Here is a 19,870-nt window from a genome sequence, read left to right as displayed (position 1 = left end):
CCCGCTGCTGAAAGATGTGTGAAAACAATTCAGGCTGGCACTATGGCTCTGCTCAAACATTATCTGTTAGTAAGTAAAAGAGATAAATAACAGGCAATGGAGTGTACTATTACTTTGAAAAAACTAGTCATTAAAAGTGTTTAATAAAGTACACTTTATATGAAATACAGTTGTGGTCAGGAGTTTACGTACACTTATCATAAGCCTAAATATTTTGATAATTTCAGGTTTTTAAATGATTTCTTTGAACTTTTCCTCTTCCAGGGTGCAATGATTGTAAAGGATACATCTTTAAAGACTTAAATAAAACAAGAATTGGGTGAACAGGTTTGAATTTATTTTGGATTTTCTGTAATCCACACAGAACTTAAAGTACACATAGCAGCTTAAATATAGAGATTCATTCGCCGGATGTTAAGGAACAACCCATGAACCAGGAGGCTCAAGCCTGCCATCAACTGGAAACTGCTGTGACACTAGTGTTATTGTCCAGAGTGAACTGAGATTTTTGCAGCTGTCATGGACAAGCTACATGCCTTCTGGAGAAAAGTTTTATGGTCAGACGAGACAAAGATGAAATATTTGGCCACAAGAGGCATGTTTGGAGGAGGAACGGTGAGGCTTTCAAACCTAAAATACTATATCTGCTGTTGAGCATGGTGGAAGAAGGATCATACTCCGGAGCTGTTATGCTGCTAGTGGTACTGGTACATTGCATGAAGTGAATTAAATAATGAAGGAGGATGACCTAATTCTTCAACTTCACCTCAAGTCAACAGCTAGAAGGTTGACACGATTGTTGGATTTTGGAATGAGTAAGACAAGCTAACATTAAGCTTCTCAAATGGTCTCTCCAAAGCACCCACCTCATCCCAATTCTTGTTTTTTTTTTTTAAGTCATTAAATATATGTGCTGTACAATCATTCAAACCTGGAAACCATTTACCTACAAAATCATTGGTGATGTTTGCAAAATGTTTTCTACCAACAGAGTTCATATACATGCTAATATAGTTACATTCCTCTTAAAAGTCTTTTAACATTTCCATTAGTCTTCTCTGGAAAATATCCCAGTCAGCAATGACAGCATTCAAACAGCAAAGTTTGACAACCTTGGTTTGCGAGCAGCTTTAATGGGTTAAACAGGGTGTTACTTGTATTGAGTTTGAACGGAAGGAAAAGGAAAATGTTCTTTTCTGTTTGTTACTAAGGGCACAGCTAAACCTATTCCCGCACCCCTGCTATTAACCAAAGCGCTGTGCTGGAACAGGAAAGAAAGTCACAATGCTATAAGTAGTTCAGAAAATGCTGGGGGTCAGGGGTCAAGTTGGGAGTCAACAAATGAGTTTCTTTTGAGAGACTGGGAGAGGAGGAGAAGACGTTAAACAGCATTACAGGGGAATGTCTAATACCTCGAACTGTGCAGGCTTCCCAGTAGAGACCTGAGCTGCCGGTTTGGGTGTTGTCTGGCTGGACTGCGACTGCAGAGAGAAAGACAGAGTCAAATATGTGCAGGGAACACAAGAAACCACCCAGCAACATGTTGATTTCACAACAGCAATATTTTTGGAAAACAAAACATTCCATAAGACTTATTTCTGGATAAAGCTGAAATCGTAATTGCTATAGGTTCAGGTCAATACAGTCTCCTTTTGAAGTTGAAAATTAACATGAGGAGAAAGAAAGGAAAAAAAACGCGGTGCTGTAAACTGCCCACAAACACAGCCATCACACGGCAGTGAGGAGTGTTTGATTCAAGTCCTACATTCCTGACTGTGGGGTGGGACTGTTTGACAGCAGTGCACCAATGAGACTGTATCATTGTCATCTGTGGTCACCTTAGAAACTGACAACAGGAATGTAGGATTCACAAGTTACTCTCCAGCCAATGGCATCCAGTGCAAGCTGAACGCTAACATAGCTCACATTTCTCTGCTTAAGAAACCAGGAGAGATCGGCCTTTGACTCTGGCTGAAGACGTGCAGCCATTATTCACACACATGCATACTGAGTGGACGTTATATTTGTTCTGCACTGCACTTCTTCACATAGAAACAGTCAGTCATACTGTATCACTGATGCTTTGATCTTTGTCTTAAATTTCCTATAGCTGAGCTGTAATAAAACAATCCATACAAGCCATGTTATGATGTATGGGATATTATTACTTTTCATCATGTGTACTAACCAAAGCAAAACGACTTCACTAGACTTTTAGTTTCAGGAGCCACTGTAGTAGTTCATCATTTAAAACTGTTATCTGAAATATTCAGATCAGTTATTAGCCTGGTTTTTTTTTTTTTACAATACATTTGAGAGAAATATGCAGGCTCTTTGAAGCAAATAATGTTTTGGGTTTGTTTTTTAAAACTGCAAAAGTGTACCAGAAGTAAAGCCTTACACTATTACTCAGTTTCCCCCAGTAAAAACATGTGACCTTTATCTGGATAAGAATCGCACGTCAATAAAAAGTTGTAACTGCAGGCAGAATGCACTGGGATCGGAATGTGACCCGATCAGCCCAGTCACATTTGGAGATAGACTCTGTCAAGCCAACTCTCGGGGGTCATCTAAATTGGACTCTTTGTGCTTACTCGCACAGGCTCCAGAAAAGCTACAGGTAATATATTAGCACAACCTCGAAACGTAGAGCCGAGACAGTAGCACTGCTCCCCTGGACTGTTTTTCCTGTTTGTGCAGTCATTAAATGTGAGGCGCATTCAGACGCTTTGATACTACCTGTAACAAGCCTCACAATTTTGTGACGATTGTGAATGCAAATACTCAGTAGATGCCTTAGTATTGCAAAAAAATAAATAAATTAGTCTAAAATATGCAATCGTGTACAAAAATAAAGTTCCTTTTGTTGGCAACTATACATGTTGCACACGCAGTCCAGTATTTTGGAAGCATATACTGATCTCCAGGCGGAGCACAGTTTGCTGCAGAGCCCAGCCTATTTCTTTTGAAGGTGTTGTGAATACAGAGAAGTGAGCCTCCACCCTGTTTAATACTGCTGTTCGTTTCACATTCAGCTCCATGTATTGTGTGCAGTTGTATCATTGTAGACTCAGACCCAGCCCAGCCCGTCAGTGAATTACTGTTTTTTTCCATTTGTTCATAATAATAATAATAATATTAATAATTATAATAATAATAATAATAATAATAATAATAATAATAATGATAATAATAATAATAATAATAATGATAAATAACGTAATAAAAGAATAAGAGAAATGAACTTTTTACCTGACTATAAATACACAGGCTATCAATCAGTGCACTGCAAAACATGCCTAACTGTCAGTACATGCTAATGTTCTGTATATATTTTAGATGACAGTTTTTCCATCTGTTTGGACTTTCAAAGTATCCATAACAAATACAATTTTGTGGAAAAAAAAAAAAACCCCAACAACAACAACTTCTAATCACACGTAAGCTACTGTGTGAGTTAACCTGTCCAGCCAGCTATGCGTCCTGTTTTACAGCTAGACAGGTAGCGTGGGGGTAAAGCACATATGTATGCATGTGAATGGCATAAGTATGGCATAAGGTAAATAACATACAGAGACAGAGCACATAGTAAATTTCACCACTGTGAACCATCTGCATTTGGGGAACTCTGAGTTAGTAATGATTGCACCTCGGCATAATCAATGATTTCCTCACATGCTCAAATAGTCACTCGGGCTCACAAAGTCACAACCCAGGTCATGATTAGCACACGCAAATCACATGTCTTACTACCTTTCACAATTTTCAAATATTAACCGACAGTTAAGAGTCAACTTAATATTACAGTATTTAGACCGAGAATAAAAAGGAAGCGGCACAGATGAGGAAGTGAGGTCACAAGCAGCCAAGGGGAAGTTGTGTTGATCCCGTTACCACTGTAAATACTGAACGTTGCCAAGTTACTTAAATAACCAAGAAACAGATGAGCTGTGCTGCATGATGTGTCAGGAGAATTTTACTGGATGAACTTGCATGTGAGACAAGAACTCCACTAGCCTGGATATTTTCATGACAAAATGATGAAAGTAGCGTTGGATATTTGAAGCCTTGTATTCTCATGGCGGTGATCTGTTCTGGAAGCAGAATTTCCACTAAATATAGAGCACAAGAGATCGCTGAAGGGTTTAATGAGTAAGAAAACTTGGAATATCTTTTCACAGCATGGTTTTCCATTCCTTCCAAAAACTTCTAGAACTAATAGAGACACACTAAAGCCATCCTAGTGGCGCTAGCTTTTATTTAGGTTTTTCCTGCAGTGTTTGATTCAACACAGGAATAATTTAAAGAAGCAGTGAAAGCACCTCTAATTCTATTTGATGAAAGGTGTTTAGGCAGTCGCAGTATTGTCGTCCCCGTTCTTATCTACAAAAAGTATTCTGATGTGTCATCAGAGTAATCATACTGACCACATGAATTACATCATTACGTGGTCAAAACTTTCTTTTGCAGAAGCGTACATTATGGCAAACCCTATAACAGATTTGTGTGTTAAAACAAAGAGTAACACTGTACAGATCAGAACAAATGACATATTTCCATATCACTGTATAAATCAGTGTATTTTCCATGCGCTTTTGCATTTACCTCATGAGGGATTCTCTGTTGAAACTATTCTTCAAAACCACACACAAACAGGTGACTCATCACCCCTGCAGAACTCTGACACCACTCACAGATGCCACTTGACAAAGATAGGCCAGGAAGCACGACCTGCTTTTATAATTGTACAGTAGGCAAACAGACAGAGCTCTTAGTTCATTTCCAATCCATTAAAAGAAATAATGCACTGAAAAAATAAGTAGTAAACCGTTCAGTTCATCAGTATGTTTACAGTGACTCGTGCTGTCAATATCAGATGATCACAAAAATGTAAAATATAAGAGATAAAAAGAGATATCCTCTTAAAGGAAGCCAACAATGGAAGATGTGCTACAAAAAAGAAAGAAATAAAGAATTATTTACAAGAAAAATGAACAAAGACGAGGCCTCACTACGGTTAGGAATCAGAAAGGTTTTTGTTTTTTTTAAATCACCAACTTTAACTCAAATTAAAAAAGCATGAGGCATGAAACATTTTGTGGATTAGGCCTACTAACTGATTTAGGTAAATTACAAACAAATGTTCATGTGTCACCTCTGTGTTCACCTGAGACCAACCCAAACTCTCAGGAAGTCTGTAGTGACTCCAGACTTCTGCATTCCTACATTCCTCATGACTACGGCAGCAGCAGACGCACACTGCAAGTACACGTACACTCATTAGGTACACCTTGTCATTACTGGGTTAAGCCCACTTTCGATTTAAAACTGCTCTAATTTTTCACTCCATTGACTCGAAGAGCTGGAGTTTTTCCCTTTTAAATTTTGGTGCATATTGATATAATAGAATCAAGCAACTGCCGCAGATTTGTCTTGTGTACATCCATACATGTGACCTGCTTGAAGCAGCCATCAGAGGACGGGCACACTGGGCTCATAAAGGGATTGTCGTAGTGACCAATAATACTTAAACTTACTAAGCGGCCAATAGTTTCCTGCTCTTACCTGACAGGAGTGGCAACCTGGTGCGGTCTTCTGCTGCTGTAGCTTCAAGGTCTGATATGTTGTGCATTCAGAGTTGCTCTTCTTCCTTCTATAAACTCAAAGCTGTTTGGCCATTCTCCTCTGAGCCTTGTATCAATAAGGCTTTTTCACATAAAGAACTGGATATTTTCTCTTTTTCAGATGATTCTCCGTAAACCCTAGAGGTGTTAGTGGGAATATCCTAGTAGATGAGCAGTTTCTGTCTGGCACCAAGACCATGCTCAAATCACCTTTCTTGGCCCTTCTTATGCTTGGTTTAAACTTGTCTACATGCTTAAATGCACTGAGTTGTTGTCACATAAACAAACAGGTCTAAACAGGTCTACTCAACAGAGTGGCTGGTGAGTGTATAGTACAGGCTGCTTTTAGCACATAATTTAAATGTGATGCCATCCATAGATCATCCACAGCACCTCAAAGACCAGTTATGATATACATTCTGGTGTTGTTAGCATGCATAATTTTGTGGGGGGGGAAAGGACCACTTTCTTGGTTAACACAAACCACAACGGACCACAGAAAGAAAGGAACTAGCAACCAGTCTTCCCACAGAGCAGACACATTTGGATTTGGTACACACAGTTGTTTTCTACAGACCAGGTGTTCCATAAATGTCATAAGCCGTGCTTGACGTGGTTTATAGCAGGTGCTGAGTGTTCCAGATGTGACCCAGTATTTGGTAGACCTGTGGCTCAGTTGTAGCTGCCTTGTGTTGCCTTGTGCTGCCATGAGGTCAGGCAGTGTCAAATGTGGCCCAAACAAGATTGCAGATGTGGGCCACTTTTTTTTTTCTGGGTTATAGTTTCAGAATCATTTGTTGGGAGGAATTTAGTCATTTTACCAAACAACCTGAAAAGGCCAAACATCCATTCTCAGGAAATCTCTCCCTTCTTGATAAAGTATTTATTGTATTGATCTGAGTATATATTGGACTGTGTGAAAGAGAAGTGAAGTTGATGGAGGAGAGTTATAAGCTGTATACGTGGAGCATACTGCACAGCAAAACTTAAAGGTCCAAATGATAAGAAGATGCACTCAATAGTAGAACTGACAGTATACAAGATGTCACTTGCCATTCTGTCCAGACTTCAAGTTTGGCTCATTCTTTATACACACAACATGTATACAGGTTTGATGAAACAGCCAATAGAACAGAAATGACCTTTGCACCATGCATCATATATGAAAACTGTGCAGATAATACAATCTTTATGAGACCTTCTTTGGTTGAACCTGTGACACTGAACTAACTTCTGCAGCTTGTGATGTTGTCTTCTTAAACAGCATTCTGTGTTTCTGTTATGCAGCACAGAAATGCATAAGACAGTAAAAGAAGGGGGGTGGGGGGGGGAGGCGTGTCATAAAAATGATGCAGGGTTCCAAATTTAGCCGAAGCGTGGAAAAGACTCAATAGTTAGCATGGATCTGTTTTGCAAAGGACATATTGATTTTATCAGACACATACAGCACATACAGTAGACTGGGATTCAGTGCAGTTGTAGTCTGAAACACAACAGTGCATATAAAGATCGTGATATGTGGGCATTTGTTGTTTAATCATTTTTCCATGTAAGACACATGACATATGCAAACACTGACATGCTGTGCATGTCCATAGATAGAGCCACAGGGTAAGCAGTGAGGACACTGCCTGACGTAATTGATAACGGGACACCAGTAACATCACGGTCATTCTGAGAGAGCTAGACGCAGTGCTGGGCATAGTTTAAGTGAGTGTGTCCAAAATAGATGCAGCACTTTAGATCTTCACCGTTTCTGTCACATGACTTGGCCCAGCAGTGACAGTGTGGCAAGGGCGGCGCACTGCCATTTGAAACCAACAGGTTTTGGTAGTCACTTACTTTAGCACGACAGGAAACTGCCTGTCAGCTTGAGGTTTATAGCTCAAGTCTTTGTCTGCTGTCAGATATGAATGATAGAAACACACACGGGCATGAAACGCCAAGACCGCACTCCATATTGTGCATTTGTCACTGGTCAAGGAATAATGCAGTACATATATCCAGGCCCTACCAAACAACAGGGACTGAAGCAGTAGCTTTGCCCTCTTATGAAAACTGATGACTAATGCTGGCCCCACCCAACACACCACAAACACGCACATGTGAAAATGGCTGGAAACGACTCCTCAGCTTTCTGTTTTAAAATAGCACTGGCAACTTGTGGAAAAAGGTCAGTAGTGATAAGTGGCTCACCTCTGACAAGTGGTGGAAATGACGAAAGCTGCAGTCAGCTGCGTAACAAGGAAAGAAAGTGGAGCAATAGTGTGAAAGTTAAGCGTTTCAGTTTTAGCAGGGAGCTGCAGCAGGAGGAGCATTACTGCCGCAGGGCAGATTTCAAGAGAGCTGGGCGAAATCAGGAGTAATGGCGTTGACTAAACTTTAAAAGGCAACCTGCTCTGATGGGGTGGTAACGCATTTAACTGTCACATCGGGCAAGGACAAGAAACAGGACAACCATGGCAAAATTACAACTGCGGCCTAACAAACGGATTCTTAATTATCTAAGACAAACAAACCTAGCACTGTGCTTCACAATGTTTGTACTCCATTTTCCCATCAGGATTATTGTATCACATGTTTACAGTGAGAAAAACCAGTATGGAGAGTACAAAAAGATGATATAAAGCCATAAAGAGCCAGGTGTCAACCTCGAATGCCACATACATAGACAGTAATGAAACATTTGATTGTTGATTGTTCCAAGTAAACGTGAACAAAGTTTGTTACACTGGCAACAACTGCTCTCAAGGTCCATTTGAGAGAGACTAACACAATCTTTAGTCCTTTGCCAACTTTCCATAATTTGAGGCTTAAAGGGAAGCACGATGATCTTACCGCAACATGGAGAATCACATGAGCGATAAACTGTCAAATGCTGATCTGAACAAACGTTCAGCCACCAAAGTGACCTGACAGATATCAAACAGGAAGCTTCTCCACGTAAGCATTTACAAAAGAGCAAGCATAAAGGGAAATACCATCCAGATACATACCATAGGTCAGACTGTGAGTGTGTATCCTCTTTATATGTTGCTGCGAATACTGCCAAGAGGCTCTCTTCAGGCTGCTTAACCTAAGACCCCTGCTTTAGAAATACTTTAGCTCGTACTTTATGTCATGCACACGCACACGTGTAAACACATACACACACCCAGCAGCGAAAAACTTGCTGCTCCGCCCTCTTTGAATCAGCACAACAAGACCCTCCTGCATCAGGCTCCACCCATTCATCCAACAGGGCAGAGCAGGCTTAGTCAGATTGGGCAGTTGAGCACATGACGTCCCACCCACTGCTCGATGCATGCCAGGAAAACTGAACAAGCTTTGGGTCAGGCTGGGCTCGGAGAAGACGCATGATGCAGCTCAGCACATGATAGCCTGCATCAAGCCGGAAGAGGTGAAAAAGAGCTGAGGGGTGAAGCAGGAAAGTGGCAGATGTAGATTTTCTGCAGCAGTGCTGTTTGGCAGGAGTCTGGGTGTGTCAGGTACACTCACAGCTTTGGAATCTAGAATGCAGAGCTACTGAACAACAAAGGCAGAAAAGAGGGAGGGAGGAGGGTCCATCACATGCAGCTCAAACCACACCCTAAGGCAGACAGAGAAGAAAATTAAAATGGGGGAAAAAGACAACATTTAAAGGGCGAAGGCAGGAAGGCGAATGTTCAGACATGTTTGTTTCCTTCACAGGTCGTCAAAGTGGACCCTAGACAAAGGAACACACAGGAAATACCACCCAGAGATGACACAGGAATTTTGGAAAAAATAAAAACACAAGAGAGAGCAAGAGGCAGTGTAACGCTTCCCCTCTCTTTAAACAGCAGCTTTCAGATAGGCCAACAAGTGTTTAAGTTCATCCTTATAATGTCAACTTCTTCAAGCACTCCACACCACAAAACATGTCAAACACGTTAAGAGGTGAGTGCTTTGGAGAGCAGCGCCCCCTCGTGTCAAAAAACACTCACAGCATGTAGATGAAACTTAAAGAGGAGCATTGTGTTCACGTGTGTCATCTGAAACTGTTGCGCATGCCTGCTCTGTTAACTTGCAGACTGTTGTTTGGACACAAGGTCGGCCTTTATGTGTGTCATGTTTGTTCAGTCTTAGTACATTAATGCTGCGGTTAAAATGGGGAGTTAAAACAACTCTAAGTACTTTGCATTTAGACTTGGCATCAAATTTAATGTTATTATAGAGGTGCCAAAGAGAATTATAGGAAATACTCTTATTCTATGTGGAAGCTACTATGACATAAGCATGAACATACTTGGTTAAAAATCAGCCAAAGCCAGCTGAAAATCAAGCACCAGGATTATCAGCTCGAATGAAGATAAACCGCACAGAGGGTAAGCATGATCATGACATATCGCTGTATTCTTCGAGAGCTATGGTCTGGCTTTTATCGGATTGGCTTTAGCCATGTTTGTTTTAAAAGAACTTTAAAAGAACAAGCAGACAGACTTCTGATTTTCTTAATGTGTTGCACATCTCCTGCCCTGGCATCTCCCTGGCAGAAATTCTTGTGTCTGTCCTGGGACCCTTCAAAATAAATCTCTAACAGCTTTCGCCTGACTGACTCCAAAAACACACCAGAGCCTGCCCCTTTTTCTGGAAGATAACATGCTCAAATGCCTTAGTTTGTAACCCCTGGCAACAGCTATCTTCATTAACAACATCAGACCCACCCTTTCATGTGGAATCAACCAATAGGAACGGCAAACCTAGAGGCTGGAGGTTTCTAGTATGAAACATGGGCTCTGTTTCTAAGAGTTCACAGGAAAACTTGGTGGGAGGCTGTATGGTATCACATGTCCTAAACTAAGACTTTAAGCAAAGACTAATGTGGGATATTTATATTGGCAAAAGTCTGCAGTCAAATCAGTTGGAACTCTGCAGAGAGATTAGACTAGTAGAAACGTGTTTTGCCAGAAAGTTCTAGCTGTTATGAAAGAGCATGTGAATCAGGTCTGATTAGGAGCAGGAGCTGCCATACACAATCTGTGCCGTCAGTGTGAACCAGAGGCAAGGAAGCACTTAAAAAAGTTCAGACGGAAAACCAGTGAGTGTTGTGCTGACTGTGCACAAACAGCCAGAAAAAAAAATGTAGAGGAGTGGCCCGAGGAACTCGACAAATCCTAATCGTATATATTTTTTAAATAGACGCAGTGAAGTCAAAACAAAAGGATGCATTTGATTTTGTAGTGATTAACCTAACCAAACACAGCAGCTCTGCATCCTCGTTTTGCTCATTGTGTTGGTTTACTTTAAAGCTGGGTTCTAAATGTCTCACCAGCAGGGTTTTCAGGAGCAACAGCCTGCAAGTTTGACCAAGGTAAATCTGAGAAACACACTTTGCTTCCAGCCAGAAGCATGACAAGTGGTCCAACCAGTGTTTGCTGCTTATATAGCACACTTCTACTCTGAGCACTCAAATCATTTTTACTACAAGCCTCATTTCTCCAGTTATACCACAGCACCTTGTCTAACATTTACACACACACTCATGGATGTATCGAGGATAACTTGGGGTGTAGTGTCTTGGTCAAGGATACTTCAACATGCAGACTAGAGTAGCTGGGGAATCCATCCACCAGCCTTCCAACTGTAAAGCGAGACACACTCACTGTGAAACATTTCAAACACAGAGGCATCAAAAGGGTCAGTTTTTTAAAAAGTGAATCACAAAAGCTTTAGAGAAAACATTACATCTGCTCAAGGTTTCCTTATTTCTAGGAAAAGTAGACAAATACTTTTTTAAATAATATGTCAGCTTGTGTTGCCTACCATGGCTGCCAACAAACCACAGATTATTAGGGACGGGAAGTATGCTAAATCAAGTGTCCAGATTGAGGCTATTTTAGCGAGCTCAGCTTCAGTTTCAGACTTGTATCATCTTCAGTGCAGGTTCGTTTGCTTCAGCTAAAATTACCTCTGCATTAGCTTATTAGGTTGTACCATGAATTTAAAGTTGTGTTAGCCATGCAATGATGCTATGCTATACTATAACTAGATTTTCAGCCAGATTAGCCAGATACAAATAGAAATATCATCACCACAAAACCTACTAAACTATAAATGTCTCTTGCACTTCCACATTATGTCATCCTTCTATCCATCAATGCAGTTCAGGGTCATGGAGGGCTAGAGCCTATCCAGAGGAAACAGCTCGACTCTGTCAGCTACATGACAGAAGAAGAACAAGAACTACAATAACACGATTGAGTTGGGACTTGTCAGCAATTACCAATAATCATATGCCTGCTAACATGTTCTACTGACTTCAGTTTACCTCTTCTGTGTGTTTATGAGGAGTGATACTGAGAATCTGAATCATTGCATCACATTACATTTTCCAGCAAGCGTGAGTCTGCTGCCTTCACATTACTTATCCATACTTGTCAGGACGAAAGCCATCTGGCTCCAAGTACAGGCTGTTGCTCGAGCATTGCAGTAAACAGACAGGAGGACGGGTGTACCGAAACGGACATAGCAAAATTCAGCGAGCAACATTTAGATGAGGTGTCAGGCCAAACTGAGAGCGCAGTGTCAAATCTGAAGGCACGAGTATTGAGGAGTGATGGAAAGTAGTACCGTACCTACCAACGGGATAAACAACAACACCCTCAACAGGAAATGGAAGGCTAATTTAGCTGAGCAGGCTATGTGTCAACAAAGTGTCTGTGTATGTCTGGTCGCATACACAGTGTGTTCCTCCACTTCAGTGCAAACTGGGTTTTAGTACCGTGGTCTGATTCTCTCCTGCGTTCAGCATGTTTAAAATGATCTTTTTGAGGTGTGGCTTCAGAAGGCAGTCAGAGGTGGTTATGACGTATGACCTGAAGCAATCGAGCACCGTGTGTCATGATGTCATGGCTCTTAGTTACCACCAAAACATGAAAGATGGAAATTTGAGTGTCAGCATTTCCTAACAGTGGGGGCAGATAGGTGCATGCTTGACATCAGACTGTGATCTACTCAAGTGAGTCAGTTGTGTCTCACTGTCTTACTGATTGCTCAATACTTTGTATTCTAGTTGCACACAGTGCTATAGTCCTTCATAACTGAACCGTACAGTGTAACTCATTGTTCAAATGCCCAACCGTAAAACCGAGGGGATCATTTCACATGACTACATCGATCTTAAAGATGAAAAATACATACAGAGGCTGAGACGTCTCAACAGGATAAAAGTCAAAAACCTAGAATAACAAATACTGCTTAAGCCAAGATAATATGAATAATACAACAGTAACACAGGTAACTTCAGGCAACAGGAAACAGCATGATATTGTATTTAAAGGTGCCTTATGGTGGCTCTATGAAGTGACACTTTTCATCGTTCCTACCAGCAGTGTTAGATTTTCCAACTAATAATATGTCTCAGATCCTCATCCACATTCCTTAACAGTTGTTTGCAGATCAAACTTGACAAAGCAGATACAAGCTTGACAAATGCCAGTCCAGAAATCTCTTTTTAGCTCTGTTTTTCATTTCCACCACTATTGTCTCTTTATCTTTGTCCATCTACTGAGAGCAGGTATGAAGCAGGTATTTGTAGCATGTTCGGCTGCACGTTGCGGCCAAGGACAACAAGACAAAGCTCTGTGAGCGTGAACCAGAACAGTACAGCAATGAGCCATGTGACTAAACAATGGATTGAAACTTGCTTTTAAGATCTATGAAGCCATCAGTTTCTGTTTAGTTCAATTTAAAGATATGGGTTCACGCTATAGTTCATAAGAAATCAACTGTAAAGCCCTCTAATGTATCACACCATGTAAAAACAGGTATGTCATGACTAACTTGCACAGTATCCCCTCAGTTCTTAATGGATGCGCCTATCTGGCACTGAGGAAAGCCTGTTTATGCCTTTTTGTCTTTGACTTTGTTGTAACGGTTATGCATGTGCAGGCAAGATATATTTTCCCAGTGGCCATTTCCTGTTAAGTTTCATGATAACGCTGCCAGACCCCAAGGGAGGTTGATCTCTGCAGCCCAGAGCTGGGAAAATGCACAACAACACACAACAAAAATGGTCTGACCAGAAGTCCAAAGGCTATCTGTGTGCAGTCGGCCTCCTGGGACACATTTATTCTTTGACCTTTAACACATAGAATGACTCACAGCAAACTAACACAGCCCTGATAACACAGCACTGACATGAGGACAGCCAATGCTGAACTGTCACACATCAACATGCAATCACATTCTCTGCCAGATGAGTGAAAATTTAACAAAAGGGTGCAGCATATGACCTACATTGCATTCAACTTTAACTTGTCCAAATAAAAAACAGAGCACTTAAACTCACTCCAGCTAAACACACCCTTTCAGACAGCTCCATCTGCAGCTGTGGGTTATCACAGGAGAATGCTATTTGGGGTGGGAGCCTTTACAAAGAAAAAACTGGGATATCCTTCAAAACAACCATTATCACTTTAAGGAGTCTATCAGTTTGCCATGTAGTTTGATGTTTTAAGCACCTCATAGCAAATACGGGAGGCCTTGGTGCAGCCTTGGTTTAATATCCAAATACAGAAAGCACACTGAACTCACAGAGGCTGACCGGGAGCCTCAGACATTCCAGCAGAGAGAGAGTGTGGCCGGATTTGGACTGGCTCCAACACAGTTTTCCTCCTCGTGTGAGTTTCCCTTATAAGTCCTTTGTTAAACATACAGTACACAAAAGACTAGGGCAGCTAACGAAACAGTAACAGCAGATATGCTTTTATATCTATGGAGAGGGGGGGTCACAAACAAAACAAAACACACATGGATACTTTTGTTACTCAGCACATACCACTACACTAGCACACAGACACACTTTTACTACACACCTGCTCCTCCACTGCCACATCCTGCAGGGCCGGGTTGTCCCGTGGGCCTCGGATCCAGCTCAGTATCTGACCCATGTTGGCTGAACGTGTCTGCGAGTGTTCGTTTGTGTGAGAGTGTGTGTGTGTGCGCGCGTGTGTCAGCCTCTGCCTTGTCTGTCGGCTTGCAGCATGTTTCCCTGCAGCAAACGGGGAATGAACCCAGACAGAGAAAAGGGGAGGGCAGAAGGACTAAACTGGGCGTAGCCAGGGAGAAGAGGATCTGATGTGGAAGTCACAACCGGGAGGGGCGTAACTCTCCGGGCTATACTAGGAAGTGAGCTGACCATGGGTCGACTCCTACTTAAAGGGGGGAAACATGTGAGCTTCTGCTTGGGGAAGCAGATCCAGCTCTAACGCACACGGGGGCACACATGCACGAAGATATGCACGCACAGGCAGGTGTGTGGTTTTAAAGAATTTTCTCAGCATACCTAAAACAGAACCGGTTTTATTTGGGACAATGTTCAAGTTATATATTAGCAAGAACACACCTAGATATAGCCTCGAGCACACATGGGCGCATACATCTATCCACACTGCATATATAAAACAAGAGGCCAACTTTTATATTCTGCCTGTGTCAGCTATTTTCCATGAGAGAAAAGGCCGAAGCTGAAATCTTCAATTCTATTCTGTATTGCAGTAATAAAGCCTGCAAAGGATAATAGCAGGAAGAGATACTGATTAGATGCTGGCTAATCTCAAGATCTAGTTGAGCCAAAGAAAACCTGTCTAATGACAACAGAGGAGATTTCATCATGTCTCTCTGCACCACAGCCTGAGCAACAAACAAAGTGTGTTAAAGAGGAATGTGGGGAGTGTCTCTGTAAACACATGACTGAAGCATAAAACACGGGTGTTGGCCAGTCTGGTCCCTTTTTTCAACTTTATTTCTAAGAATTATCCGAGAAGAACTGTGGAAAGCATGAAAAAGTAAACTGAGAAACATCGGAAGGCAATTAAGTTGCAAAGGTGATGAAAACCAGTGAAAGTGCAATCCCATCCATACCTATGGGGTTGTACCTCACCTGTAAAGTGTGAGTTTATCTGCCTCTCTGGGTAGTTTACGGGTGGGGTGTGCAAACAGTGCAGCCTCTGATTGAATCACTGTGATGGAATCAGTCTGACAGCCAAGCCTTTCACTTTTTGAGCGTTTTAACGGCACACCTCAGAAAAATATGGCAATCACGCACCCTACCACTAATCACTTTAAATCAAACAGACAGAAACTGACACTCCTATTTGATCTGCAAAAAGCTACAAGTGGTGAATTAGCCCTTTATGCACAAAGCACACTTTGAGGATAATCCGCTTGTTTTCAGCAATGCAACGTGATACTGATGATAACACTCTCGGCTGAGAAACCCCATCACCGGCTTTGTTTTTTAAAAAGGACGTAACCTTGTAAATGCATAACATCTGACACTATTAAAAACAGATTACATCAACAAACATTATGAGCTAGAGACCATCTGTACCTGTGAATATTTATATTATTGTACCTAATATATTATTGGGAAAGTACTCAGGGTGATATGAGGTGTCTCCAGGATCATATTGTGAAATGATGCTGCATGCACAGAGACACACAGGCTGTTCATAACTCACTATGCACTCCCTCTGAGACTGACATATCTCCTTCAAAGTGTCAACTGATCAAACCTGTAAAACTAGCTCATCCACCACGGCGAGCAAGCCATCCGTTCCCGTAACCTCCCCAAAACCGGTGTGAACCTGCAGCAGCTGTGTGGCATGTGGTAGGTTGTCTTTTTAAAAAAAAATCTTTTTCACCTAGACTGAGATTATCAGAGAATCAGCTGATAGCAGTATGCTCAACATATTTAACTGTGTCAGAAAACAAAATAGCAGATGTTGTCACCAACGTGCTGGTGTAAGAGACATGACTGCACGGAGCATAAAGTGGGTAACTGGACTCCCTCTGACCAAAGTGGCATTCATCTTTATATTTAGATCCAGGCTGCACTTCAGTCACCTATAAGCTCCTCCCGTCTAGCTGCATCAAATGTATGGACCATGATCAGATGTAGACAGAAGCCTGTGTCTCCTGATTTTTGGGTAACAAAAAAGACATGCAGTCCTTAAACATCTGCAGCCAAAAGCAGCACTGCACTAAGCAGAGGGAGACAAACACAAAGAGTTGAGTTTTGTTCCCATCCATCCTGCAACTCCAACTCTTGACCCACAAAGAAAAACAAAGATAAGATAGATCTGAAATATTCAAAATGTCTGGAAAGGCCACGGTCTAATTTTGAGGCTCTGATAGCAAACACAGCTGAAAATTCAAAATGTAAATATTGTCACCTACTTGTTTGCATCTACATTAACAGGCCAATGGGTTCAGCTGAAATTCTGCTGCACAGCGGCGATTCTTTTTTTACAGACATACTTCTACTTTTATCCACTCTCAGTTACTGGGCAGTGTTGAGAGGCAAAAATCACACAGCAGCCTCTATCTTTTAATGTATCCTGTGAGGTTTACATGGAGCAAAGTAACTTACTGCATCCCCGCCCTGTTTTAACCTTGAGCTGCAGAACATTGCTGAAGGCATTGTGTCATTCAGGAGAAAATGAAGTCAGTACCTTGCCATAGTAGGGCCCTGCAGTGGGACAGAAGGCTGAAGTCTGTCTACTCTTTTCGACTTCAGCTGTGCAAGGATCTGCTTTTCCATGCTACAAACACACACGCAACAGTTTGTTAGGGCTTTGAAGGGTGAGTCAGTTGTTGGCAATAAATTAAACAGAACTTCTGGACAGGAAGCAGTGATTTCAATCTATTGTGTTACTGTGTTGGTGGCGTATTTTTCTAGCTTTTCCTCTTTTTTCTTTTTTCTTTGTAACATTTTTGTAATATTCTTAACTGTGAAAAAGCTCTGCTCAAATAGATTTTCATAGTTTGTAGCATTAAGGTATGTAAGCAAGATAACACCTGCTCATTAACTGCATTAGTTAACATTCTAAAATGTTCATTATTGATATGCAATAGTACCGAGACACAATAACTGGAGATAATCCAGATCTGAAATGTGAGGGCTGAAGGCCGTTTAAACAGCCACACGCCCTAATGTATGAATAGTGTTTGACAAAAAGTGGGCGAAGTCTTTTCAGCACTTTACTTCGGTTCTAACAATATCTTGTACAGCCCACAGAGCATCCAGAACCGCTCCTACACTTTCAGACTAGCTGTGCGGGTTTTCTGCAATAAAAGCACACCTAGCGTCTATAAGGGTGCCAAGATTTACTTTGAAAGTGCTAATGCCAGAAGCTCAAATAAAAGAAAGAGGGAGAGGAAGGTAAAGGGGAAAAAAAGAGGGAGATGTACTCACAATACTACTCCAGTATGCCGCATACGCCATGAGAGAGCAGGAGGCGAAAACAACGGTCCGAAATAAAACTTCCACTCTGCTACAATGCCGCTCTCTCCTGTCCTCACTGACAGATATCTTTTCTCATACCTTGCCGAACAGAGCGCCACTCCCAGCAGACGCCAAATTATCGACACACACTTCTGTCCGGGGTGCAATTTCTTACTCAGCGAGATTACAAAAGAATTTCACTCTCTATTTTTTTTCCAGTGAAATTTTCTGGTTCTTGCGCATAACCAAAAACAATCCAGCATTAACCTGTAGGCCTGGCATTAAACCACCCCACTGATTCACATCACCACACACACACGTTTATATTTCCAAAGAAGGAACTTCGTAGATCTCTATTGTGTTTGTTTCTGGCTCAGTGGTGCACGCTACCAGGGGGGTGGGCTTTACGCAATAGCACGATGCGCCTGTGGTTACAAAAGATAACATGAAAGCCTTATAGGCATTTGGCACTGGCAAATCATTCGTGATGCCGAGTAAAACCAATTACTGACATTATAAATAAATCAACGAGCCCTGAGCAATTCCTCTGCAAACGATGACACAGCCACGCTCTAACATCTGCAGAACACAGTTTCTCGCTTGAGCACACAGATGGCAATGGGATGCAGTTTATCAGCTTAAATCAGTATCAAAACTTCTGCAGCTTTGTCTAAGAATAATCAGCTGTGATATATCGGAGATGTTTACATCTTTAAACACATTAACTGAATTCCGCACTTCTCTAAATACGGAAAAACCCTACCTCTTCCTTTGCCTCCTTTGTAGGTTTATGGTGGCCATGGCTTCTCTTCTTATGTGGCATCTTCAAAAATCTAAATGGATGAACTTCTTTACAAAGTTTCGTTAGTGCCCTCAGTTCTCTTTGGGAAATCAAACTCTACAGACTGACACACAGCCTTTGGTTTTAATTAGGCTGCCCCTCCCGCTGAAAGAGCTTTCGTCCTTGATGAGTAAAGCAGTTGGCAAAACCAGAAAATTTCTCAACGTGGAGTTTATTTAATCGCGTAAGCATGTAAGGTCTCGTTCGTCTGCTGCTTTTTAGGATTTATAGTGCAGACTGATCCAGAAACTAAGCCAAAAGTTACCCAAGTACACACAAAACTCTAATTTGATCACGTGATTGGGAAGACTCGGTGTTCACGAGGGGCTATCAGTGGAAATAACTGGGATCGATTCGCATTCACAAATGTAGTCTCTTGCATTTTAAACAAGTATCCAACACATTTGGGTGTGTGAGAGGAAACGCCCCACAGCTCCAGGAAGAGTTGACTCACCCCTGGTTATTTTTTACCTTCCCAGCGAGATGTTTTTCTTACGAGGCACAATGCTGCCCTCTGCTGGATAAATCGAGGACAGTCTGGGTCAACACGAAGCAGCAGCAGCAGCAGGTTTGAATACAGTGTTCAGTGACGAAATTAGCCTTTTCTATGGCGATGTTACTGGTTGTCCATTCTTATCTAGTTTCTACGTGACAGGAAAAATGTCCAGTGTTAAAATTCATTTACTTACTTTATTTACTAATGAATAATGTGAATGCTTGACAAGAGGTTTTGGTTTTGGCCTTCACCCGAGTGAACATAAAACATTTAACAGACAACATTTTTAGGAAAAAAAGTGGTATGAAGTAGGGGGACAAAAAACAAAAGCTTATTTTGATTGCACTGAAAGAATCTCGTTTGAATTTGAATCGGCAGACACCGCATGACCTTCACGAGGCAATCCTCCGAGAGATTTGTGTCCCTTTTACGGTTTTGTGCCAAAAAGTTCTTTTTAGAAAAAAAAACCTCCATATAACTTCTTCTAGATAGCGTGTAGTCATCGTGTTTTATGAAGGGGTTATATATAACATAAAGAAATGGATATAGTATCTTTAAGACTCTTTTTTTTAGAATCTACATTATAATAAATTCAGTGTTTTTTGGCCATTAAAAATATCTTTATAGAACTGTGATAATATATTTTTTGCAATTTCTGC

At 41.4% G+C, this 19,870-nt stretch overlaps 1 protein-coding gene across 23 annotated transcripts in view; it reads right to left on the bottom strand.

Moving 5' to 3' along the window:
• cast (calpastatin) overlaps positions 1–18,858 on the bottom strand; it is a 31,434-nt gene extending 12,576 nt beyond the window's left edge. For 2 of the 23 annotated variants that reach the window (XM_013269963.3, XM_013269969.3), the window contains exons 1-3: positions 17,845–18,211; positions 17,102–17,191; positions 1,413–1,481 (exon numbers count right to left, since the gene is read on the bottom strand). In XM_013269963.3, coding sequence (XP_013125417.1) covers positions 1,413–1,481; positions 17,102–17,191; positions 17,845–17,874 — 189 coding nt within the window. In that variant the 5' untranslated portion in view covers positions 17,875–18,211. Of the gene's footprint in view, positions 1–1,412; positions 1,482–8,620; positions 8,799–14,461; positions 14,669–17,101; positions 17,192–17,844; positions 18,212–18,637 lie in introns of those variants that run through there. The other 21 variants (XM_019358740.2, XM_005450321.4, XM_005450325.4 and 18 more) reach the window with 15 other exon arrangements.
• Between the last annotated feature and the right edge of the window lie 1,012 nt (positions 18,859–19,870).

This window comes from Oreochromis niloticus, linkage group LG5 (assembly GCF_001858045.2).
Source record: "Oreochromis niloticus isolate F11D_XX linkage group LG5, O_niloticus_UMD_NMBU, whole genome shotgun sequence".
Lineage (NCBI taxonomy): Eukaryota > Metazoa > Chordata > Actinopteri > Cichliformes > Cichlidae > Oreochromis > Oreochromis niloticus.
The sequence above is the reverse complement of the archived record's forward strand: the minus strand, read 5'-3'. Positions and strand labels throughout refer to the sequence as shown.